This window comes from Vitis vinifera, chromosome 1 (assembly GCF_030704535.1).
Source record: "Vitis vinifera cultivar Pinot Noir 40024 chromosome 1, ASM3070453v1".
NCBI classification, from domain to species: domain Eukaryota; kingdom Viridiplantae; phylum Streptophyta; class Magnoliopsida; order Vitales; family Vitaceae; genus Vitis; species Vitis vinifera.
The window spans coordinates 7133696-7157324 of NC_081805.1; the positions used below are offsets into that span (position 1 = coordinate 7133696).

The 23629-nt window shown below is 34.9% G+C and overlaps 2 protein-coding genes across 4 annotated transcripts; one reads left to right on the top strand and one right to left on the bottom strand.

Moving 5' to 3' along the window:
• Positions 1–382: 382 nt before the first annotated feature.
• Positions 383–9381, bottom strand: LOC100247579 (ubiquinone biosynthesis protein COQ4 homolog, mitochondrial). 2 transcript variants are annotated; one of them, XM_002285466.5, is made up of 3 exons: positions 9054–9381; positions 8561–8749; positions 383–1045 (listed from the first exon to the last, which is right to left on the bottom strand). In XM_002285466.5, the coding sequence occupies exons 2-3, from the start codon at positions 8744–8746 to the stop codon at positions 548–550; spliced, it is 684 nt and encodes a 227-aa protein (XP_002285502.1). In that variant the 5' UTR covers positions 8747–8749; positions 9054–9381; the 3' UTR covers positions 383–547. The 2 variants fall into 2 exon arrangements, with proteins under 2 accessions (XP_002285502.1, XP_010650571.1); XM_010652269.3 differs by having other exon boundaries at positions 8561–8759; positions 9054–9334.
• A 9463-nt stretch (positions 9382–18844) lies between these two features.
• On the top strand, positions 18845–21702 carry LOC100252431 (sufE-like protein 2, chloroplastic). 2 transcript variants are annotated; one of them, XM_002282317.4, is made up of 2 exons: positions 18845–18900; positions 20756–21702. In XM_002282317.4, exons 1-2 carry the CDS (start codon positions 18868–18870, stop codon positions 21398–21400), a joined length of 678 nt encoding a protein of 225 aa, XP_002282353.2. In that variant the 5' UTR covers positions 18845–18867; the 3' UTR covers positions 21401–21702. The 2 variants fall into 2 exon arrangements, with proteins under 2 accessions (XP_002282353.2, XP_010650560.1); XM_010652258.3 differs by lacking the exon at positions 18845–18900 and adding an exon at positions 20540–20643.
• The last annotated feature ends 1927 nt before the right edge of the window (positions 21703–23629 follow it).

Here is a 23629-nt window from a genome sequence, read left to right on the forward strand (position 1 = left end):
AAAACACTGTAGAAAAACAATTGAAAACACTTACGATTTTTTAAAAAAGCAACTTGTTGACAAAACAGGTATTAATACCTCGATCATTCACATTAAAGGTCCATCCTGCTTTTAATCCTCTCCCTATTGGTGCAATGGGAATCAATCCTTCTCAAAAGTCCACAATGAAGATGCAAGAACAAGCTCAATGAGCAAAGTGCTATTTCTTGAAGTGATTTGAAGTGATTAGTACAGTGTGATATTAAATAGAAATTCAACTCCACTATGGGAATGAAACTTGTTAAAGCTAGGAATTCTGTGGCATGGTCATGATGATTAACTCTCTTTTGCCTGCATCTTTCTCAAGCTCACGAGGCTTACTAATTAGAGATGAAGTCTGATGTAGGGCTACAAGTTCAATTTTATTCATCGCCTGAGAATGTTGTAACAAGCTTTTGTTTGTACATCCAGCCAAGTAATTTTGAGTTTTTAACACCAAAATGGTAACAATAACTCTTACACTGCTCCTGTCCATCCAACCATGTATGGCAGCTGCTGATCAGACAGCTTATTGACGTGGAGGAGGAGGAGCAGGAACTATCCCCCATTTCCTCCTAACATCGTCCAAATCCTCATGAAAATGCTGCTCATAGTATATGCACATGAGATCTGTGCACTGCATACCAGCACGGGTGGCCCAAGGGAAGTAATGCTGGAAGAACAATGCTCTTTGCTTCTCGCTAAATCTTGCCGTACCCCCTATGACAGATAGAAGGCACATTGGAAGGAACATTTGCTCAAACTCTATTACCTTGAGTGCCGACTCACCAATTAGGTTAGTGGGGAGGCTAAAGAGGGTGTGCCAGAAGTCATGCACCTCACGGGCACGCATGGCGACATATGCCAGCTCATCTGTCTCCATGAACCGCACTGGTGGCCGATCATCTGGGGAAAAGTTTCTGGATCCCATGAACTTTGCATAGGCAGCACCAAATGTGTTTGCAGGCATATCCCATGCATGACCCACTCTTGCAGATACGACACGTGGTCTGTCCAAGAGTATAGCCTGTCAAAATGTGAGATTCCTTGGTTATGGTTGTGAAGAAAACACAAATCAAAACAAAACAATCAACTATTTTCTGTAGATGTTCATGACTCAAGACCAAGAGAAAAAGGAAAAAGAGAGAATGAATGAATGGCCTTCATTAGAAGTGGTAATTTGCAAAGCAACAGTACCACGGAAAATAAAGGATTGAGAACTACTTCCTTTTCACAAGTTCTTCTGCTTCTCTTCATTTTTATATACTCCAAACAGTAATGCCAGAAATGCATTCATATTCCAGATAAAGGATTGGACTCTGTATTTTTAAGCATGTAGATGGATAAAAATTTTTTCCTTCCCACAAGTTCTTTTGTTTCTCTTCATTTTATCTGCCTACTTGTCAGATGCCTCCAGTGAGAAAGACATTCATATTCCAGATGAAATCTTTTCCTCTACTTTAAATGAACTTCGACTGGATATTTTTATGGATGTCCATCAATCTTCAACCCTCTAACCAAATTTCCTGCCTGAGTCCACAGGTACATACCTAACTTCTCATCTATAACCCTTCTGAGTTAAAGAAACCATGCATTCAACTGAGAAACAGCTCTACATTTTATTGGACAGCTCAGCTAATCAAAGACAGGTACAGGAGAAAAATCAAATTTCACTGCAAAAGAAACCCCCTAATCCCTCCAGACTCCCATTTTTCTTAGTTGTATAAACTTCTGTATTCATAATATAACATTCATTTAAACATAGCGAAAACATGGCAATTTAAAACTAAAAACATGTACGACACTGAATGTATTAGAACTACCAAATCATGCTGGGATATTTCAAATGTGGCATCAAGTATCCAAACAGAATATAATTTTACTCTAACTTTCCATCTTCAACTTTTGTAAGGAACTTTTAGATGGGAGAGAGAGAGAGAGAGAGAGAGCGCAAGAGAGAGAGAGGGCGAGAGGGAGCGTGAGAGCGCATGTGACGGCGACGACGAGGAGACCGGCGAGGCGAGCTGAAAGTGAAGCTTTACGGTGGAATCCAAGACCTTCGAGCTTGCTCTGGATGATAGGAAAGGGAAATGCCAGGTTCGTGTTGTGGAGAAGAAACGAGGGGTCTCGACATGGGTTCGATTAGGGCTGGAAAGCTTAGGGCTCTTCAAGGAGGGATTAATCCATTGTATTCGAGACGAAAAAGAGGGGCGATGGGAAAAGGAGTGGAAAGAAAGAGGTAAGCTGTATTCCTTGGTTCGGGGTTTCAACAGAGCGAGTGTTTTTTTAAGGTTGGGGGTTGTGGACCTGGAACGAAAACGGTTTTGCATCATCTTACCGAGAGGAAGGAGGGACAAAAGAGGATGGACGGCTATGGCGGAGATGGTACGTCAAATGGAAGAGTTGGCCGGTAGAAGGACAGAGTTGCAGGAGGTAAGGATTGTCGGAAAAGCTATTCCGGCGAAATCTTACGCAGAAGCAGTCAGAAGGACAAACCAGGATGGCTTAAACGCAATCAAGATGAAGGTCACTAGGGAGGAGATCGCTGGTAACTTACAGAAGCTGGAGCATTGCCTCGTCGCGAGCTGGAAATCCAACGAGAAGGATGACGACGACTTGGAAAGGTTGGGCAGCCTCTGGGCGAATTCTTGGGGCCTAATAGGCAAGCTAGGGCTGGCCAAGTTGGAACGAGGTAAGGCTTTGTTGGAATTTGAAGATATTAGTGAGGCACATCGTGTGGTCTCTTCGGGGAGCAGACTGATGGGAGGAGCCCACTTAGGGCTGGACCGATGGAATCCAAAGACGGGATGTCGAGTAGAGGAGGAGATGGAGCAGGTAGCTTGGGTTAAGATCTTCGGCCTTCCAATTTCGCTTTGGAGCCCGGGGATTCTGAAGAAAATAGGGGAGGAATGTGGGGGTTTCGTAGACATGGATGAACGCACAAAGTCGATGGGGGAGATCCAATGGGCTAGGATTTTGGTTAAAACAAAAGGTGATTTCAGACCGAGTTTGCTAGAAATGGAGGTAGAGGATGAGGTATATACTGTGGCTTTATGGTGGGAGATCAGGCCGGTGGTGAGACGGCTCTTCCCTACGACGGAAATCAAAAGAAAAAAGGAGGTTAGGGGTGATTCGCATTCACGCGTGGAGAAGCGCGTGGGAAAGGAGTTGGTAGGAGCGGGAAACGAGGAACTGCAGATGCCAGATGATGGGAGAGCTGTGCAGGAGAATGGGCCGGGTCCAGCACCCGGGATACAGATCCATGGCAAGGTGACCCGGGATTGGGTCTGTCCAGTTGATAGAATGGCTGGGTCGGCCGTATGTGGCCCAAATATGGGCCTTAATGGGTTGGAGAAGGATGGTGGGCCGAATAAAATAGACGGGCTATTGGGCCCTAAGTTAAAAAATAAGGCTAAGGTGATTGGTGATTCAGAGGCAGGCCCAAGTTGGGCTGCTGAAATGGACTGCCAACAGTTAACTGTGGTGGAAGGTCCGGAAAGGGAGGGCCCAACTGCTCCACTAGAGGAGGCTGGTTTCCTGGGCCGTTTTAGTTCCAGAAAAGGAACCATTTCAGAGGATCCTTTGATGAGCTTGGTGCTAGAGGAGTCTAGAAGGGAACAAAGGGACGTTGGTCTCTCAATGACTGACCGAGCGTTGGAAGAGGAAGCTAAAAGGTATGCCTCAATTTCCAATCTTAAAGGTAAACGGGCTGTGGGATCACCTCTTCTTCTCTTTTCTAATTCTGATCGGGCTCCGGAGGGGGAGTCTTTCAATCGCCCAGGGGGTATTGAGGAGGAATTAAGGGGGGATATGTCAACTTGGCTAACAGTATATGAGGGGAACGTTGAGAGTGAAAATGGATCCTAGAAGCTGGGAGAGGACAACAAGAACAGAGACGAGGCTAGGGGCAAGGAGGGGAACAATGGTGGTTTAGGTTCTCAAGATACTGAAAATGAGAAAAAGGATCTATGGGAGGAATGCAGTCTAGCAAAATTTAGCCAGTTCCTGGGATTCTCTACAGAGGGACTGGAAAAGGAGATTTTGAGTTTCTTGATTAAAATCAGAAAGAGGCGGGAAAAGATTCACAACAAAGAACTCTTGGAAAAATCCAAGTTTGAGAGGGAGCTGAAAAGGCTGGAATTCTCTGTCAATTACGAGGGGGGGAACAAGCAGAAAGGTCCTTCACAGGGCAAGGGGAACCAGTTGATGGTTGCCCGATGAAGATGAAGATTATTACCTGGAACGTGAGGGGAGCTAATGACAGCTCTAAGAGGAAAATTATTAAGAACTATATAAGGAACCAGAGGGTGGACCTAATGTGCATTCAGGAAACCAAGATTCAGGAGATGTCGGAGGGTATCGTGAGAAGTCTGGGGTCGGGGAGATTCTTAGATTGGAGAGCCCTAAATGCGGAAGGGGCTGCGGGTGGCATTTTGATATGTTGGGATAAGCGGGTCCTGGAGATTCTGGAATGGGAGGAGGGTCAGTTTTCCTTGTCTTGTAGATTCAAGACCATGGAAAATGGGGCTACTTGGGTTTTTACGGGAGTGTATGGCCCTTTCACCAAAGTGGAAAGGGAGGGTATGTGGGAAGAACTTGGGGCAATAAGAGGCCTTTGGGATGATCCCTGGTGTCTCGGTGGGGATTTTAATATCACTTTGTTTCAACACGAAAGGAGCAGCCAAAGAAGAATCAGCTCAGCCATGCAGAGATTTGCAGAGACTGTGGATGATCTAGAGCTGGTGGACCTGCCCCTTCAGGGGGGAGAGTTCACATGGAGTGGGGGGCTGAATAATCAGGCGTGGGCGAGACTAGACAGATTTTTAGTTTCCCCTAGCTGGTTAGATCAGTTTAGTGGTGTCACGCAGGGCAGGTTATTTCGGCCAACTTCTGATCACTTTCCAATCGTGCTAGAGGGGGGTGGAATAAGAAGAGGCCCAACCCCGTTTAGATTCGAAAATATGTGGCTTAAGGTTGAGGGATTTAATGACATGGTTAGAACCTGGTGGCAAGGAATTGAAGTCAGGGCCAACGCTAGTTATAGATTGGCCGTCAAAATGAAGGAAATTAAAAAGAAGCTGAAAGTGTGGAACAAAGAGGTTTTTGGGAGGCCGGAAACTAATAAGGCTTCAGCCTTACATCAAGTAGATTTTTGGGATCGGGTGGAAAGTGAGAGAGTTTTGTCTATGGAGGAAGCTGAATTAAAAAAGGAAGCTAAAGATTCCTTTAAGAAATGGGTCCTGTTGGAGGAAGCCCATTGGAGACAGCATTCAAGGGAGATTTGGTTAAAGGACGAGGATAGAAATACGGGGTTCTTCCATAGAATGGCTAGTGCACATCGAAGAAACAACGCTATGGACAGAATTAAGGTTAATGGGGAGTGGCTAGTAGAGGAGCAGGAGGTGAGAGAAGGTGTTGTGAACTCGTTTCAGCAGTTGCTTACTGAAGATATGGGTTGGCAGGCAGATATTGGTAGTATTCAGGTGGGTTGTATCAGTCTGCAAGAAGCAGAGAGTCTGGAAACCCCATTTCCAGAGACGAAGATTCACTCGGCGTTGATGGAGATGAATGGGGATAAAGCCCCTGGCCCGGATGGTTTTACTATTGCCTTTTGGCAAGACGCATGGGACTTTGCCAAAGAGGAGATCATGGAGATGTTTAAAGAATTTCATGAGCATAGTTCCTTTGTTAAGAGCCTTAACAACACCTTCTTGGTGTTGATTCCTAAGAAAAGCGGGGTAGAGAATCTTGGAGACTTTAGACCTATCAGCCTGTTGGGGGGGCTCTATAAACTTTTGGCTAAAGTCTTAGCTAATAGGCTCAAAAAAGTGATTGGTAAGGTGGTGTCTATTGCTCAGAATGCCTTTGTAAAAGGAAGACAAATTCTGGATGCGTCTTTAATTGCTAATGATGTGATAGATTCGTGGCAGAAGAGGAAAGAAAAGGGTCTTATCTGCAAATTAGACATAGAAAAAGCTTACGATAGCATCAACTGGAATTTCTTAATGAAGGTCCTCCAAAAAATGGGCTTTGGGACCAAGTGGATGGGATGGATGTGGAGTTGCGTCTCCTCTGCTAAATTTTCTATTCTTGTTAATGGAGTGCCAGCTGGGTTCTTCCCTAGCACTAGAGGGCTTCGTCAAGGGGATCCCCTATCCCCTTATCTCTTTGTTATGGGAATGGAGGTTCTGGACGTCCTTATCAGGAGAGCGGTAGAGGGGGGTTATCTTTCAGGGTGCAATATTCGGGGTGGTAGTAGAACATCTTTGAATATTTCCCACCTATTCTTTGCTGATGACACAATCGTGTTTTGTGAGGCGAGCAAAGAGCAAGTTTCTCACCTAAGTTGGATTCTCTTTTGGTTTGAAGCGGCTTCGGATTAATCTAGCCAAAAACGAGATCATTCCAGTTGGAGTAGTGGAGGATATTTTTGAGTTGGCAGCTGAGTTAGGGTGCAGGGTGGGGTCTTTGCCCTCTCATTATTTGGGCCTCCCCTTAGGGGTCCCCAATAGGGCTACTTCTATGTGGGATGGGGTGGAAGAGAGGATCAGGAGGAGACTTGCGCTTTGGAAAAGACAGTACATATCCAAAGGGGGGAGGATCACTCTCATAAAAAGCACCTTGGCTAGCTTGCCAACTTACCAAATGTCCATTTTCCGAATGCCCAAGTCTGTTGATAAAAGAGTGGAAAAAACCCAAAGAGATTTCCTATGGGGGGGAGGAAACTTGGAGGGAAAAGTTCATCTAGTTAAATGGGATGCGGTCTGTACAAAGAAACACAAAGGAGGGCTAGGATTAAGGAGAATAGCCACTCTGAATAGAGCCTTGCTGGGTAAGTGGATTTGGAGGTTCGCTTGTGAAAAGAATAATTTCTGGAAACAAGTGATCACTACAAAATATGGGCAAGAGGATTATGGCTGGAGGCCAAAGAAGGCCCGTGGGGCAGCTGGAGTAGGGGTCTGGAAGGAGATCATGAAGGAATCTGATTGGTGCTGGGAAAATTTGGCATTTATAGTTGGGAAGGGTTCCAAAATCAAATTTTGGAAAGATAGTTGGTGCACTGACATTCCGTTGTCCCAATGCTTCAATCAACTCTTTGTCCTTGCCGTGCATAGGGATGCTACGATTGAGGAGATGTGGGATTAGGACTCGGGCCAAGGAGACTGGAAGCTTGTTTTTGTGAGGGACTTCAATGATTGGGAGATGGATATGGTTGGGGAGCTGCTTCATACGTTGAGGGGTTATAGGCCCTCCTTGGAGGATGATTCAGTTGTGTGGAGGCAGGGAAGAAATGGTATCTTCAAAATCAAAGAAGCTTACAGGCTGCTAGACAAGCCTAATGCCACAGTATTTCCCGCAAGGAGAATATGGGTGGATAGGGTGCCAACTAAAGTATGTTTTTTTGCTTGGGAGGCTACGTGGGGGAAGGTGCTTACTCTGGATAGACTCCAGTTAAGAGGGGTGCAACTCCCTAACTGCTGCTTTTTGTGTGGTTGTGAAGAAGAGAATGTAAATCATATTCTTTTACACTGTATAGTGACTAGAGCTCTATGGGATATTATTTTTGGGTTGATAGATATTAAGTGGGTCCTCCCAGAATCTGTAAAGGAGACCTTAATCTCCTGGAGGGGCTCATTTGTAGGGAAGAAAAGGAAAAAGATTTGGAAATTCATTCCGTTATGTATTTTTTGGACGGTTTGGAAGGAGAGGAATAGGTTAGCCTTTAGGGGGGGTGAGTTGAATATCCAAAAATTAAAGAATTCTTTTGTCAGTAACTTGTGGAATTGGGCCAAAGTGTATTTAGGTGAGGAGTCTTTCTCCTTCATAGGTTTCTTGGAGTGGATAGCGTCCACTTAAGGGGAGGTAGCTTTTTTCTGGTCCTCTTTCTTTTTTGAGGCTTTCGCCGTCTTGTATATTCCCTGTATGCTTTGTGGCGTTTAGCCTTTTCTAATGCATATCTTGTTTACTTATCAAAAAAAAAAAAAAAAAAAAAGTATCCAAACAGAATATAATTTATCACGATCGTCATGCCACAAACACCAAATTATTTACACTAAGCCACTTTTTCCCTAATTCAAAGAGATATCCAAGGAAAACATCATCATATAGATAGTGTAAAAAATGTTCAACTCACATAATATAAAATTCATATAAAGATACGAAAAACAAGGAAATTTAAAACTCAAAACAGGTATCATGTTGAATGTATTAGAACTACCAAACATGCTGGGATATTTCAAATGTGGCATCAAGTATCCGAACCGAATATAATTTATCACGATCATCATGCCACAAACACCAAATTATTTACACAAAGCCACTTTTTCCCTAATTCAAACAGATATCCGAGGAAAACGTCATCATATGGATAGCTTCAAAAATGTTCAACTCATAGCAACTTGGCCATGATTTCACGGAAACAAAGAAAAGCAAGTTGCTTGACAGAGACAATGGCATAATTGCTAATTTCCATGTACCACCTAAAATCCGTATAATTTTAAACTTGACAATTCAATCAATATAGAAAAGAGAATGATGTTACCTGGCCTTCCGGGCTCTTCTTCATTCTTTCCAGAACCCTTTCAAAAGCAGGCTTCCCAGTAGTCTCGCCAAGAGCCGCAATCAAATCGGCTCGGCGCGGGTCCATTAATGCGCCAATTGCCGAACCCATAGCAACAGCAGCCTGCTGCCACCCATTAAGCCGGACCCGGGCGCCTCCAATCATCATCAGCTATCAAAATCTGATCAAAACAAACATATTTCAGCCTCACATTGGCACTACATCATTCAAATAAAGGGTGGAAGATCCTAAAAGAACAAGGGCAAATGAATACAAGTTGTACAGACATTTTATCGAACATATGGTGTGCGCCTATTGTGAAAACAGATAATTGGCAACGAGCCCAGATGTAAAAATCAAAGCCATGACCAGTTCAAAATCCATAAAGATCAAAACTTGAAAAAAATTATAATTATATACATCTGACAATCCACAATGAAAGAGTTGACAAATAGGTGAAATCTGATCAGTTTACCAGTTGCTCAACAAGAGAGAGAGAGGGGGCAAGAGAAATGGAAACGAGCGATTATCCAGTAATTGAGCCGAATTCGAATAAAACTGGGCCCAGGGCACTAAACCCGGCCCTCAAGATTCAGTGTGTTAGGCAATCTTTGAGCATTAAGATTCATATGGGATGGCGAGTCACTGCCTCATGCAAATTATGTGAACAACCGTAAGATCGTCCCAACCTTAATGTATTTTATTTAATTGGTAATTTGATTTCTTTTTTACAGATTAGCTGCTTCATGCTACTGGGTCTTATCAACTTTCGACTACATTATATCAAATTTAGAGATTAATTTTTATTTATTTATCAATTATTTAAAAATATAAATAAAAAAGATATATATATTTTCACATTGAGAATGAAAATTAAAAGCCAAATTAACTAAAGGGATGGGTGATCATTATTATGGAGAGCCCGCTTGGTCTAAAGGAGTGACAAAGTTTGACACGATTTATCAATACGACATGAACCCAATATGTTTTTCGTAGGTTTTGGTTAAGTATAAATGAGTTTAAGTCAAATTTGAATCGACTTACATAACTCATTTAATAAATAAGTAAATTTTAGTCAATATGCATATCACAAATTTAACTCAAATTGACTCATATAATAATCTTATTAATAATTTAATTATATCTTTAAACTATTTAGCCTATATCTGACTCATTTTAAATTTATTTTTAAATAAATAAATCAATTGAGTCATAAACATATTGGTTGTGACATTAGTTATATAGACATATCAAATACCTAACTCAATCTGATTATTAAATAAGATGACTTAATTATTAATTATACATATCACGAATTTAACTCGAATTTACCCATATAATAATTTCATTATTAATTTAATTATATCTTTAAACTATTTGACCTATATTTAACTCATTTTAAACTTGTTTTTAAACAAATAAATCAATTGAGTCATAAATATAGTGGTACATGACATGTTATCTTTTTTGGGAGAATTATTTTTTGGGGGTAGATGGGCCCCCAAATTAATAAAAGGTCCATATAACTCTTCAAATTGAGTTGAAGGATATGAAATAGTAATGGACAAATATACTCTTTAAGAACACATATAAAATATTTTATAAAATTAAGTTAAATATTTTTTTTTCAATAATTTTTTTTTTCAAAAATACTAAATTAAATAAAAGTAGTTTTCAAAAATATTAAATTAAATAATTTTTTTTTCAAAAATATTAAATTAATTTTTTTTTCAAAAATATTAAATTAAATTAAAGTATTTTAAAAAAATATTAAATTTAATATTTTTTTAAATATTAAATTAAATAAATTTATTTTTTAAAAATATTATATTAAATAAAAGTATTTAAAAAAATATTAAATTACATAAAAGTATTTTTTTTAAATATTAAATTAAATAAAAAATATTAAATTAAATAAAAGTATTTTTCAAAAATATTAATTTTTTTCTTAAAATCAACAAAGGGCATTTTTGGAAATACTGAAAGATGATATCCTTCAACTCAATTTCCATACTTTCATTGGGTCTTGGACTCAATTTGAAGAATTACATGTACCTTTTGTTAATTTGGGGGCCCATCTACCCCCAAAACATAATTCTCCCATCTTTTTAATAGTTAAGTAGTATTTGACTTTATGTTTTTTGACACGATTATTATTCGTGTCGGCTTTGGGTTAAAATATGTAGTATAATACTTAAGATTTGACACAACATAAAGATGATCCACCGACACAAATTGCCAATCATAATATTCCCCAGTGTTATTCTAGGTACTAATACTGATTTTAGATTTTATTTTAAAAATTAGTTTAAAATCATTATATGGATTGTGATTTTAGTTTTTTTTTTTACAAAAAAAAATTGAATTAAAACTTCTTTTATCAAGTCTGATTCTAAATATGATATAAAATTGGGACATGTGTGTATGAACAGTTATATAATTCAAATTGGAGAAATAAAAATAAAAATAACAAAAATATGAATATAAATTTATAGAATTAAAATTTTCGAGGTTGTTGTTATTCTAGAAGAATTTGAGGGAAAATATAAGAAAAATAAAATAAAGACATAATGTAAAAGGAAACAAATAAAGGGAAAAAATAAATTTAAAATTAATAAATTATTTTAATATATTTTTTTCAAATTCATTTTATTTATTTAAACTTTTTTATGTAATTAATTTATTTTATTTTTTATTTTTATAATTAAATCAAATATGAAAAAAAAAAAATCATTTTTCGTTTTTTTTTTCTGTAATAATATCTTGAAATTAAAATAGAAACGATGATTTTATTATTATTATTATTATTATAGATTCTCCCAATATACCATAAAAATGCATAGAAAAAGGAACAAAATGAGAGAGAGGGGGGGGGGGGGGGGGGGGATTGTCATAATTGTCTCACGTCGGGGATATCTTTGTGGCCCCTTAAACTTTAGACATGGAATTGATGGGTCAATCATGTTCATAAAACTATGCTCCACATCCTCCTCAACGTGTTTCACACAAACATAACAAACAAAACCTCCCATTATTTGCAACTACCTTAACAATTAAAATTAAATAGAAAAATGTTAAGATACCGAATAGATAACAATTTAACTTTAATATAAACTATTTATAAAAACGTGTTTTATGCAAACATAACAAACAAAACCTCTCATTATTTGCAATTAGCTTAACCATTAAAATTAAATAGAAAAATGTTAAGATACTGAATCGATAACAATTTAACTTTAATATAAACTATTTGTAACACATTTTAAAATCTAGCTTATAAAATAAGATTATAAATATATGATATTAGAGCATAAATAAATAAGATTAGTATTATATATGGTATAAACAAATAAGACTTAGGTACAAAGTAATGAGATGTGAGTTGCATATATGGTATTACCTAATTGGTGATATATTTTGTATGGATAGCGAAACATTACACTTCAATATTATAGTTTTAGTGGTTAAATATGAGGTTAACCTAAACCTCGTCATTTTCACTCAATTTACCTAAAGTTACCCTAATTATTTCTATTTCATTCAAGTTGGTGGTGTTTAAAGTATCTTGTACTTTTATAACTTTTGCTTCCTGTTTTAAAAATATGGTTTTTACGAGCTTGAATTTGAGACATATTGCAAATACTTAGAAAGAAAAAACTAGTAATTTTGTCCTCAACTTATCTTATTCTTAGAAAGCAACGATCTTCTCCCTTTTTGTATAAGATTTGAAATTGTTGGGGTGCAATAATGTCGTTCTTAAACTTAAATATAAGTCACCCAAATGATGACTCTTCAGGCAAGCCTATAAAATGTGATTGCAAATGTCGTAAAGAATTTGACCTAAGCTCATTAGATACCTTCACATCAAATTAAAGATTAGCTCAAATCTTTTGCTCAAATTTTTCTTTAGTTTGTCAAACTTGCCAACATCTTTTCCAAGAAGTTGCATGTCATGGACATGGAAACTTCCTTGCTTTCCTATCATATTCAATTTACATGTCTATAATTTGTTTCATAGGCTCCAAATCCTTCACATCAAAATATTTGCTCAAATCTTTCTTTAGTTTATCAATCTTGCCAACATCTTTTCCAATAATTAGCATGTCATGGACATGGAAACTTCCTTGCTTTCCTATCATATTTAATTTACATATCTATAATTTGTTTCATAGGTTCCAAATCCTTCACATCAAAATATTTGCTCAAATCTTTCTTTAGTTTGTCCCATGCTTATAGGTTTTCATACCCACTTTTTAAAAACCTATATATATAGATAGAGATATTGGATCTCCATCGCCCCAGACAAAGAGATGTAAAATGGTGGAGTAAATATATATATATTTTTAAATATCTCTTAAGAACTTGCGCCTTTTATCATGCTTTTCAAGACTTATTTGAAAACGGTTGTTGAAAATAATTTTTTTATTCATTAAAATAAAAATAATTTTTAAAATTAGAATTTTTTTGATGAAAAATGATTTTTTAAATTATTTTTAAAAAATATTTCCAAAATAAATTTAAGATATTTTCAATTATTTTTTCAGAGTGTTTTAAACAATAATTGAATATATATATATAAAAAATGCAATAAAAACTTTTATATATACATTATATTTAAGTGTATGATATTTTCTTACATGCAGTCATGAAGGTCCTCTTGCTTATGTAGCATTTGAAACAAATATTTATTCTAAAAAATAATAAGAAATTTATAAAGGTAAAAAAAGAAAATTATGGATCTATTTGGATATTGTTTTTAGAAGAGTTTTATTTTATTAAAAAAAATATAGAAAATACGTTTTATAATTAAAAACTATTTTTTTGTTTTCGGTTTTTAAGAATTTTATGTGGTCCACGTGTATATTATTATGTGATATTTATTTAAATATTATGGTTTAATAAATAATAAAGCTAAAATCCTATTGATAGGAAGTTAGCTTCCTAAATTAAAGATACTTTGATGGAAAGTGCATTTCTAATCATATAAGAAAACCGATTATCTCTCCGACCTATAAAATAAGTGTTTTATTCCATCAATGATAGGTATAAGAGAAAACCAAGGGTGAAGAGGTTGAGGGAGAGAAACATGGTTTCTACCATGCTTATTATTGGTCTCTTCAAGAATTAAAGATATATATATATATTTTAATAATGTGATTATTAAAATTATATTGTTCTAAAATCTTTGACCATTATGATTTATACAAAATTAGAGTTTTATTTGTATAATCCAGGAATTAGGATTATGATTGTTTTACAGAAATTAAGGTTATGATTATTCAATGGGAATTAGGCTTATTACTATTATAATACATAAAAAAAATCGAAAATAAAGTGTTTTTAGAAAATATCTTGATTACTCTGTTATTGTTTTCTTAGAGTTATTTTAAGAAATAATGATTCCATTTTAAATAGGTGTATCTCTCTCAAAAGCTATATCCGAAAAGTATTGTTTTCTTCTATAAGCTATCTCCAATAAATTTTGTTTTCTTCTGTTTTTGGGGGAATGTGCCAAATTCTTTTTAAGTTCATTTCTGATTTTGGTTTAGCAGGGTAGAAGTAGAACATACGAAAGAAAAGCATATCATCTCCAATCTAAACTAAACAGCATGCATCGCCCAATAATAGATTGATGGGCATTGGCCAGTAAAATTGTCATTGGATTATCTCATGGTGGCCACGTAAAAAGATGGCATTATTGCCAAAGATACGGAATCCAATTAGGACTTTACAGTAGATTTCCAACTTTTGACCATCTATTTATGGATATTTTAGCTTGTTATTAATTAATTATTATGCCTCACTTCGGTCTGGTGTTGCCACTATGAGACAAAAGCAGCAGCCTTACATCAAACATCAAATATATATATTTTTTTCACATTGATTGAGAATGAAAATTAAAAGCCAAATTAACTAAAGGGATGGGTGATCATTATTATGGAGAGGCCCAAATGAGTGACAAAGTTTGATATGATTCGTCAATACGACATGAATTCAATATTTTTTTTGTAAGTTTTGATTAAAGTATAAATATGTTTAGGTCAGATTCGAATCAACCTACATAACCCATTTAATAAATAGGTAATTTTTTTAGTATACATATCACGAATTTAACCCGAATTGACCAAAATAATAATTTCGTTATTAATTTAATTATATCTTTAAACTATTTGACCTATATTTAACTTAATTTAAACTTGTTTTTAAACAAATAAATCAGTTGAGTCATAAATATAGTGGTTGTGACATTAGTTATATAAACATATCAAAGACCTAACTCAATCTGATTATTAAATAAGATGACCTAATTATTAAATGAGTTACATGATATGTTATCTTTTTAATAGTTAAGTAGTATTTGACTTTATGTTTTTTGACATGATTATTATTCGTGTCGACTTTGGGTTAAGATATGTAGTACAATATTTAAAATTTCACATAACACGAAGATGACCCACGAACACATATCGCCAACCCTAATCTTTCCAAGTGTTATTCTAGGTACTAACACTAGTTTTAGATTTTATTTTAAAAATTAGTTTAAATGATATATTGATTGTGATTTTAGTTTTTTTTTTAAATAAAAAAATAGAATTAAAACTTCTTTTATCAAGTGTGATTCTAATATGATATAAAATCGGGACATGTGTGTATGAACAGTTATATAATTCAAATTGGAGAAATTAAAAGAAAAATAACAAAAATATGAATATAAATTTATAGAATTAAAATTTTTGAGGTGTTTTTGTCCTAGAAGAAGAGGGAAAATATAAGAAAAAAAAATAAAGACATAATGTAAAAGGAAACAAATAAAGGGAAAAAATAAATTTAAAATTTAAAATTATTTTAATATATTTTTTCAAATTCATTTTATTTATTTAAACTTTTTTATGTAATTAATTTTTATTGTATTTTTTTCTTTTTTATTTTTATAATAAAATCAAATATGAAAAAAAATCGTTTTTCGTATTTTTTTTTCTTTAATAATTTCTTGAAATTAAAATAGAAATGATAAATTTATTATTATTATTATTATTATTATTATTATAGATTCTCCCAATATACCATAAAAATGCATAGAAAAGGAACAAAATAAGGGGAAAAAGCCACAATAATAATGTTATATTTCACAAGGATTGAGAATGCAAAGTAAATTCCATAATTGTCTCACGTCGGGGGATATCTTTGTGGCCCCCTCCAAGCTTTAGACATGGAATTGATGGGTCAATCATGTTAATAAAACTATGCTCGGCATCCTCCTAATCGTGTTTTAGACAAACATAACAAACAAAACCTCCCATTATTTGATATTTGAGCATAAATAAATAAGATTAGTATCATATATGGTACACAAACAAATAAGACTTAAGTACAAAGTAATGAGACGTGAGTTGCATATATGGTATTACCTAATTGGTGATATATTTTTTATGGATAGCGAAAAATTACACTTCAATATTATAGTTTGAGTAGTTAAATATGAGGTTAACCTAAATCTCGTCATTTTCACTCAATTTAGCTGAAGTTACCCTAATTGTTTCTATTTCATTCAGGTTTATGGTGTTTAAAGTGTCTTGTACTTTTATAACTTTTGCTTCTTGTTTTAAAAAAATGGTTTTTACAAGCTTGAATTTGAGACATATTGCAAATATTTATAAAGAAAAAACTAATAATTTTGTCTTCAACTTATCTTAGTCTTAGAAAGCGGCGATCTTCTCCCTTTTTATATAAGATTTGAAATTATTGGGGTGTAATAATGTCATTCTTAAGCTTAAAGATAAGTCACTCAAATGATGACTCTTTAGGCAAGCCTATAAGATGTGATTGCAAATGTAGTAAAGAATTTGACCTAAGCTCATTAGATACCTTCACATCAAATTAAAGATTAGCTCAAATCTTTTGCTCAAATTTTTCTTTAGTTTGTCAAACTTGCCAACATCTTTTCCAAGAAGTTGCATGTCATGGACATGGAAACTTCCTTGCTTTCCTATCATATTCAATTTACATGTCTATAATTTGTTTCATAGGCTCCAAATCCTTCACATCAAAATATTTGCTCAAATCTTTCTTTAGTTTATCAATCTTGCCAACATCTTTTCCAATAATTAGCATGTCATGGACATGGAAACTTCCTTGCTTTCCTATCATATTTAATTTACATATCTATAATTTGTTTCATAGGTTCCAAATCCTTCACATCAAAATATTTGCTCCAATCTTTCTTTAATTTGTCAATCTAGCTTTCCAACATCTTTTCCAATAATTAGCATGTCATTGACATATCATAAAGGAGCAATGAAAAAACCATCCATGAAGTTGGTAACATAAACACAATGATCTTTAAATGTCCTTTTATATTCGTGATTCACCATAATAGAATCAAACTTTGTATAACCTTATCAAGCAACTTGTTTTTAACTCATATTAACTTTTACCGAGTTTGCAAAACAGGTTCACTTTTTCTTTTAATTTAAATCCACATGTTTATTGCATGTAAATTTCCTCCTTCACTGTGGTCTCTAAGTGTTCTTTTATATTTGTAGGTCACCATTAAAAAAATCAAACTTTGTATACCCTTGCCAAAGAGCTTGATTTAACCCATATTAACTTTTGTCGAACTTACAAAATAAGTTCACTTTTTCCCTCTTGGCGGTTGTTGTAAATTTTCTCCTTCAAATCACCATGAAGCAAAGCAATTTTAACATCTAATTGTTCCAACTTTAGGTTTGGGCTTGTTGTAAGTCCTAGAATAATCTAAATAGATAACATCTTGAGAAGAAAAGTCTCATCAAAGTCGACACCCTTCTTTTGTTCAAAATCTTTTACAACCAATGTCAACTTTTGCTTCATAGGATTGCCTTCATTCTTCAACCAAAACACCAATTTATTTTTCAAATATTTACTACCCTTTGATAATTCAACCAAATGCTATGTCCATTCCTATGCAAATAATCAAATCTTATGCAAAGCTTTTCTTCATGCACTCTTGCTTCTTGATAACTATCTAGTTATCCTAACAGATTTTCATACCCACTATTTAAAAACCTATACATATGTGTGTGTGTGTATATTAAGAGATTGGAACTACATCGCCCCTAAGATAAAGAGGAGATGTAAAGTGGTGGTGGAGTAAATATATATATATATATTGAGAGATTTTCATCATGCACTCTTGCTTCTTGATAACTATCTAGTTATCCTAATAGATTTTCATACCCACTATTTAAAAACCTATACATACGTGTGCGTGTGTGTATATTTTGAGAGATTGGAACTACATCGTCCCTAAGATAAAGAGGAGATGTAAAGTGGATATCTTGAGAGATTTTCATCATGCACTCTTGCTTCTTGATAACTATTTAGTTATCCTAATAGATTTTCATACTCACTATTTAAAAACTTATACATACGTGTGTGCCTGTGTGTATATATTGAGAGATTGGAACTATATCGCCCCTAAGATAAAAAGGAGATGTAAAGTGGTGGTGGAGTATATATATATATATATATATATATCAAGAACTTGCGCCTTTTATCATGCTTATCAAGATTTATTTGAAAACCATTGTTGCAAATAATTTTTTTATTCATTAAAATAAAAATAATTTTTAAAATTAGAAAACTTTTGATGAAAAATAATTTTTTTAATTATTTTAAAAGCATATTTCCAAAATAAATTTAAGATATTTTCAATTATTTTTTTGCAGTGTTTTAAACAATAATTGAATATATAAAAAAAATGCGTTAAAAACTTTTATATATACATTATATATAAGTGTATGATATTTTCTTGTAAACAGGACTAAGTTGATATTTGTTTACATGCAGTTGTGAAGGTCCTCTTGCTTATGTAGCGTTTGAAACAAATATTTATTCTAAATAATAATAAGAAATTTAGAAAGGTAAAAATATATAAATAAATATTATGGGTCTATTTGAATACTATTTTTAGAAGAGTTTTATCTTATTCAAAAAATATATATATAGAAAATACGTTTCATAATTAAAAACTATTTTCTGTTTTCAGTTTTTAAAAATTTTATGTGGTCCATGTGTATATTATTATATGATATTTATTTAAATATTATGGTTTAATAAATAATAAAGCTAAAATCTAGGAAGTTAGCTTCCTAAATTAAAGACACTTTGATGGAAATTGCACTTCTAATCCTATAAGAAAACCGATCATCTCTTCACCCTATAAAATAAGTGTTTTATTCCATCAGTGATAGGTATAAGAGAAAACCTAGGGTGAAGAGGTTGAGAAAGAGAGAAACAAGGTTTCTACCATGTTTATCATTTGGTCTCTTCAAGAATCAAAGGTATGTCTTTTTTTTTTCTTAATAATGTGACTGTTAAAATCATATTGTTTTAAAATATTTTACCATTAAGATTTGTGCAGAATTAGAGTTTTATTTATATAATTCAGGAATCAGGATTATGATTGTTTTATAAAAATTAAGGTTATGATTATTCTATAGGAATTAGGGTTATTGTTATTATAATACATAAAAAATAAATAAAGTGTTTTTAGAAAACATTTTTTTGGTTGTTTTCTATTGTTACCATGATTGTTTCCTTACAATTATTTTAAGAAATAACGATTGCATTTTAAATAGGTGTACCTCTCTCAAAAGCTATCTCCAATCAGTATTGTTTTCAAAATAAGCTATCTCCAATAAATTTTGTTTTCTTCTATTTTTGGGGGAATGTGCCAAACTGGACCACATACAGTTACGTCTTCCGTGTTCTTTTTAAGTTCATTTCTGATTTTGGTTTAGCAGGGTAGAACAAAAAAAGGAAAAGCATATTCCCCAATGGTGGCCACGTAAAAAGATGACATTATTGCCAAAGATACGGAATCCAATTAGGATTTTACAGTAGATTTTCCAACTTTTCACCATCTATTTATGGATATTTAATATTTTAGCTTGTTATTAATTAATTATTATGCCTCACTTTGGACCGGTGTTGCCACTACGAGACAAAAGCAGCAGCCTTACATCAAACATCCTAGAACCAAAAAAAAAAAGAGATTGAATATCTTCCCTCACCAACATAATGGGAACCCTTCTAACAGACCACTAGGCGTTGTTGAGACTTTAATAACGCTGAATTCAATTTTTAGCTTATAAAAATGATTTGGTTAGATAGACACCTGATTTTCCTATCAGGTGCCGTGCACCACATTTTTTGTCAAGACTTCCTATGATGGATTTGGAACGAGAGGCTGAGATATGCCCTCGGAGGTTGGGAACAGGGTTGAGTGCACGGTCCAAAAGCAGGTGAAAGTCAATTGCTTTGCTCTGGGTCGCACGCCAGCTTTGAATAATTGGTTTGGTCAGAGAACGACACGTTGGAGCAAACGAGGTTAAGGGCCGCGATTGTGACTCGTTGATGGGATGGTGCGAAGAAAATGATACAGCCCCTGAGTCGTTTTATTCCTTTTTCATAAATATTTATCCTGTTACAATTTTCATCGGTACTACTAATACGATGACTTTTCAATGGAAATGAGGTCGATTGAGATAAGGCAAAATTTCTGTGAACAAGGATAATACCACGTGATAAAAGTTTTATTACACGAACTTAGATGATATGTGTCTTTTTGATAAAATAAAATTTATGATTTTTTATATTCAATTTAAAATAACATATTAATATCAATAAAATTATTATAAAAAATTAATAATACAAATTGTAAAAGTATTATTTTTTATAAAACTTTTAATATGACTTTGACTCAATTTTATTTTTTTTTATAGGAAATTACCTTATTTAAGGATGTTTAATATTATAATTTAAAAATAAAAATAATTTTGATCAATGAATTTAATGATTTTTATTACACATTTGGGACACTTGTTACCGTGTGTTTGTCCTACTTTGATTCTGACATCAGCAGTGACGTGTTCACCTGCATCATATATTTGTATTGAAAGTAACAGTGGCTGCTGCAAGATTGAGATTGTATTTTTTTTTTATATGATGGCCTGATGGGTAAATCCAGTAATAGATTCTGACACTGTGAGGTGCCCTTTTTAAGGACCTTCACTTTACCAGCTGTAAGTTAACTAACCGACTTCGCGGCCTTTCCCCCCTCTTTTTTGTATCAACAACGGTCACTCGCACTTTCTGTCTCATTTCTAATTTAGTTGTTTTATTTCTTCCTTGTAGCCAAAGATGGACTCTGCAACTTTGGGAACGGGATATTCTTGTACCTTGACTGCTGGATTCTCTAAATGGAGGAACCCTAGCCAAATCCCTAGATCTATTCAGTTCGTACGACACCAACAAAATAAAAGAAATCTCTTGTTCAAATCTTTGAAATGCGTTCTCATCTCCCATCCCAGTCTCGCCGCCGTCAGGCTTCGAAGCCTAGCTTCGGAGTTTACGGGGCTCACGGAGCCGATTGATCGCGTGAAACGTCTTTTACATTACGCGGAGCTTCTCCCGCCGTTCGACGAGTCGGCTCGCGTGCCGGCAAACCGAGTCACGGGGTGTACGGCCGAGGTGTGGTTGGATGTGAGGTTAGACGAGTTCGGGGGGACGAGGTTCGCAGTGGATAGCGATTCGGAGATCACGAAGGGGTTCTGTTCTTGTTTGATTCGGGTTTTGGACGGAGCTGCGCCGGAGGAGGTTTTGAAGATGAAGGCGGAGGATTTGATGGAGATGAACGTGGGAGTGGGATTGGGAGTTAGGGCACATTCCAGGGTTAACGCATGGCATAACATATTGACCAGTATGCAGAAGCGGACAGAAGCTCTTGTTGCAGAGCGAGAGAGAAGGGCAGAGCCGCAAACTCAGGTTGTCTCTGGTTGATATGACCAGTATGGAGATTTTTTCTCTGGTTGTCTCTGCTGATGATATGAGTCCCAAGGCCCAAACTCAGGTTTTCTAACTCCGTTTGATGATAAATTTTTTTTTCTTGAATTTTATACTTAGAATGACGCTCTGGAAGAATGATAAGCTTAGTTCCGTTCGGTTCAAGCCTCGCGAACCGAAAAATAGCAGTGAATGGAGCAAGTTTGTTTATACCTCTGTATACTGTGATTAGCTTCACAGTAAAGGAATTCTATTAATGGAAATGAATGAATGAAATTGGATTTGGTTTCGTGGGATTCCATTGAAGATTTGTGTAGGTACTGTCATTAGAAGAGGCTAAAGTATTTGCACTTATGTTATCGAAACAAAGAAAAAATTGTATGGTGAGAATCCAGAAAATTTTGTGTTGAAATGGATTTCATCTCAATTCCACCACTCTGAATGGGATTTAAGCATGTATTTAAACCCCCAAATTCTTTTTCAATTCCTTACCTTAGAATTTGGAGGGATTTGAATACTTGTTTTCATTATGCAGATATAGTGAAATTAAAAAAACCAATGGAATTCCAAATTTTTAAGCACTTGGTTTTGACATAAAAATAAAATTATCTTGATATCTTTACACCATAATCTATCTGCAAATTGAGTGCCATGATATCCTTTTATGAAGAAACGCATCAACTTTCGGCTCTTTTTTCCACAGCAGATTCAAACTAGATACAGCCAGCAAGAAAGTGCATGCCCATGGCTATGCAGTGTAATTCATGTATTAGTTGAACCTAAAACCAGTAATTTTCAGGAGATGGAATTTTTATCCTGCAATCCTTTCCACTTTCCTGCCAATAGTTAAGAACTAATCCTTGCCACTGATTTTTCCTTTCTTCATCTGATTCTTCCTCACCTTCTTGCAAATATCGGGTCTTAAGGGTGTCTGATTTACCTAGTGGAAGGCATGAGGGCATTCCTCTGTTATGGTTCTTTTTAATAGGAGAAGTTATGCCCATGCCCTGTTAGTCAGCTTCAGAACACCACTCTTTTGTTTGTCCTTCTGCTTTCTTTATTTTTTCTTTTGGGTAAGGAGAACCGATTTCTTAATTACACATGGGATAATCTTCTAGAGATTGAAACTCGGTATGGGATCCAGAAAAATTTTGAAATCAAATCATTTGATTAAAGTTTGCTTTTTTTTTTTCCTTATCTGCTATAGATAGTTGTTTACTCTACAAATCCTCAAGTACCAAATTGGTTGCTCAATATCTTTAGTCAGAATTTATTCCTATTAGTCAAAGTCAAAATCCCTTTTTTTTTCTTTTTTTGTTTCCAATCCAAAATGCTCCATTATACTTGGTATTGGGTTCTTTTGTCTAACCTTATCACTTGCAAGGGATACCTATCCCTTCCATCTGAAAATGGCCTTGACCATGATGGAAACAACACCTAAAGCCAAAGAGACTGAGGAAGAGGTCAGAAAGCAAACTTGGAGGACAGAAGTTTACCAAAATTAAAAAATAAATAAAAAAAAATCCTGATATACCTCTTTCTAATGGCCTACCATTGATTATCATCAGCAACTTATGAGATCCAACATTCATGAAACAGATTTTTCTTGAGTAAGCCTTGAATCATTTCCATAGTGATGAATATAAGATTCTAGTTTAGCCTTTTTCTTTATTCTGATAATAATTGATAGTTTAAGAAAACATAAATTAATGGCCTTCAAAGTGTTGCATGGTTATAAATGTTCTCATTTCCTTGCATTTGAAGGAGACTTCACTGACACCAAATCTCTGGAAAGAAGATTGAATCACAAGGAGGAATTTGCAACAGTGCTGTTCTTCATATTTGACCAGCACCACAAGGTCCTTAACATTTGGCATAACAATTAATGTGGAAATCTGAGCTTCTCTTTGCCTATGCATGAAGTATTTGATTTAGTTCTGAATACCTACCCTTGCTATTGTTCTCTCAAAGTGAGAGTACAATTGGGTCATCTTGTAGTCTTCAAGTTGCATACAATTTTATCTTCTTGGAAGATCCGCCCATTAAAGCAGAAAAATGAAGCTAAGGAACATTGTGGGTATATGCAAGATGCTGATGCCTTTGGCTTTGGCCCATCTATTTAGACTATTTTTGCCACTGTAAAGAGTACAACCATGCATGAAACTACCTCTTATGCACACAAGTTTCTTTTACGGGAGGTAGAAATTCTTCTACTTTTGGCTTATT